The following is a 1,861-nucleotide window of genomic DNA, read 5'->3' as shown; positions in this document are numbered from 1 at the left end:
ATGGTTAATGGAGGCAAATCAGAAAGCTTCACTCCTAGTAGGGGCCTAAGGCAAGGAGATCCGCTCTCCTCCTACTTGTTCATTCTGGGCCAGGAAGTTCTCTCTAAATTATTGGATCACGAGGTAAGAACCAAGAACATAAGTGGTATCAAAGCAAGCTCCTATGGCCTAGCCATGACCCATGTCATGTATGCGGATGACATAATCTTTTTCTCAAAGGCCACCTCAAAAGATGCTCACAACATCAATGCGGTGCTAGAGAAGTACTGCTCTTGGTCTGGGCAAAGAATTAGCAAGAGCAAATCAGGGGTCTTCTTCTCCAAGCTCACTCATCCCTCTCACCGTAGACACATCAAAGAAATCTTGCAGCTCAAAAATTTAAAAGAGGATGCTATGTACTTGGGAGCTCCTCTAATCCTATCTAGATCCCCATCTCTAGACTTCTCTTATCTTTGTGAAAAGTCATGGGTTGGAGAAGTAAGTGCTTATCCTGGGCAGGCAGGAAAATCCTCATCTCCTCTGTTGATCTGTTTATACCTACGTATGCTATGTCTACTTTCAACATCCCTAAGAAGGTATGTGACAAAATGGATGCTATTACCAGAAGATTTTGGTGGAAACAAAAAGCTAAAGAAGGAAAATTCCTCGCTTGGAAGTCTTGGGACAAACTTTGTGTTCCAAAGGCTGCGGGTGGTCTTGGATTTAGAAAATTCAAAGACATAAACAATGCTTTGTTGGCAAAGTTGGCTTGGATGGTTGCCTCTAAGCGAGATAACCTTTGCATGCAAATTCTCCGAGCCAAATACAAGGTAGATCACAGCTGGTTGAGATCTGATCCCCCAAAATCAGCATCTCCTGTATGGAAAGCAATTGATAAGGCCAAATCCATCATCATCAAAGGAGCTTGCTACACCATTGGAGATGGAGCTTCTATAGATGTTTGGCAAGACCCATGGGTCAAGGATTTATTCCTAAACCAAAGGACTCATCCTCTGCACTACCCCCCATCAAAGTTTCACAGCTCATTGACCCCAATATCCATTGTTGTAAATCCCAAATCATACATTAGTTGTTTGAGCCTATAGCTGCAAGAGCCATCCTATCTATCCCTATCCCCACTAGTCCTAAACAAGACAAGTTAATGTGGGTGCCTGAATCGAAAGGAAGTTTCACGGTAAAGTCAACATACTTAATTGCCAACTCTGTACCGAATGTGTTAGAAGCTACACATGTGAACTGGAAAAAGCTTTGGAATCTAAAAGCCCTAGAGAGGTTGAAAATGCTCCTTTGGAGACTCTGTTATGATATTTTGCTAACTAAAGAAAATCTGTCAGAGCGTTTTATCATTACTGAATCATCTTGTAATCTCTGCAAAAACGCTTTTGAGAGCGCATGCCATATTTTCTTGTTCTATCCAGTCACAAAGGCTCTATGGTTCGCTCTTTGTTGGGGTTTTAAATCTAAGGTTGTCTCAACTTCTTCCACTAAGGACATTGTCAATCTTGTCCTTAATCTGCTTGAAGCTCTCTGCCAAACTTGGGGGCATTGGAAGGTGTCTCTGACCATGGCTCTAATTTTAGACGAGATTTGGCATCTCAAGAGTGCAGAACTCTTTATGGGGAGTAACTCGAATCTGGCCACCTCCATCCTTTCCATCTAGAGAAGTTGCCAAGAATATCTAACTATGTGTCATGTTCCCCCCTCCAAGGCTAAAGCAGCAAAATCCAGCATGTTGGTCCCCTTCTCTTCCTAGCTACATCAAACTCGACACTGACGCAGCCCTTTCAAGCACCAAAACTGCTTTGGCAGTCATAGCCAGGGACAACAATGGTTTTATTTGCAACATTTCGACCAAAATTTT

The 1,861-nt window shown here is 42.7% G+C and overlaps 1 protein-coding gene across 1 annotated transcript; it reads left to right on the top strand.

The window, feature by feature from the left end:
• Positions 1 to 1,660, top strand: LOC111989175 (uncharacterized). Its single transcript, XM_024020964.1, has 3 exons — positions 1 to 477; positions 576 to 956; positions 1,070 to 1,660. The coding sequence occupies exons 1-3, from the start codon at positions 1 to 3 to the stop codon at positions 1,658 to 1,660; spliced, it is 1,449 nt and encodes a 482-aa protein (XP_023876732.1).
• The last annotated feature ends 201 nt before the right edge of the window (positions 1,661 to 1,861 follow it).

The sequence above is a fragment of the Quercus suber genome, unplaced genomic scaffold, assembly GCF_002906115.3.
Source record: "Quercus suber isolate HL8 unplaced genomic scaffold, Cork oak 2.0 scaffold_200, whole genome shotgun sequence".
NCBI lineage: Eukaryota > Viridiplantae > Streptophyta > Magnoliopsida > Fagales > Fagaceae > Quercus > Quercus suber.
Note: the sequence above shows the minus strand (reverse complement) of the source record. Positions and strands in the feature narration are given on the sequence as shown.

Excerpts from the sequence above, each read along its gene's own strand:
- LOC111989175 (XM_024020964.1), top strand. The coding sequence starts at position 1 with ATGGTTAATGGAGGCAAATCAGAAAGCTTCACTCCTAGTAGGGGCCTA. Across the intron at positions 478-575 it reads AAAAGTCATGGGTTGGAGAA|GTATGTGACAAAATGGATGC; the intron begins GTAAGTGCTTAT and ends ATCCCTAAGAAG. Across the intron at positions 957-1,069 it reads ATGTTTGGCAAGACCCATGG|TTGTTTGAGCCTATAGCTGC; the intron begins GTCAAGGATTTA and ends ATCATACATTAG.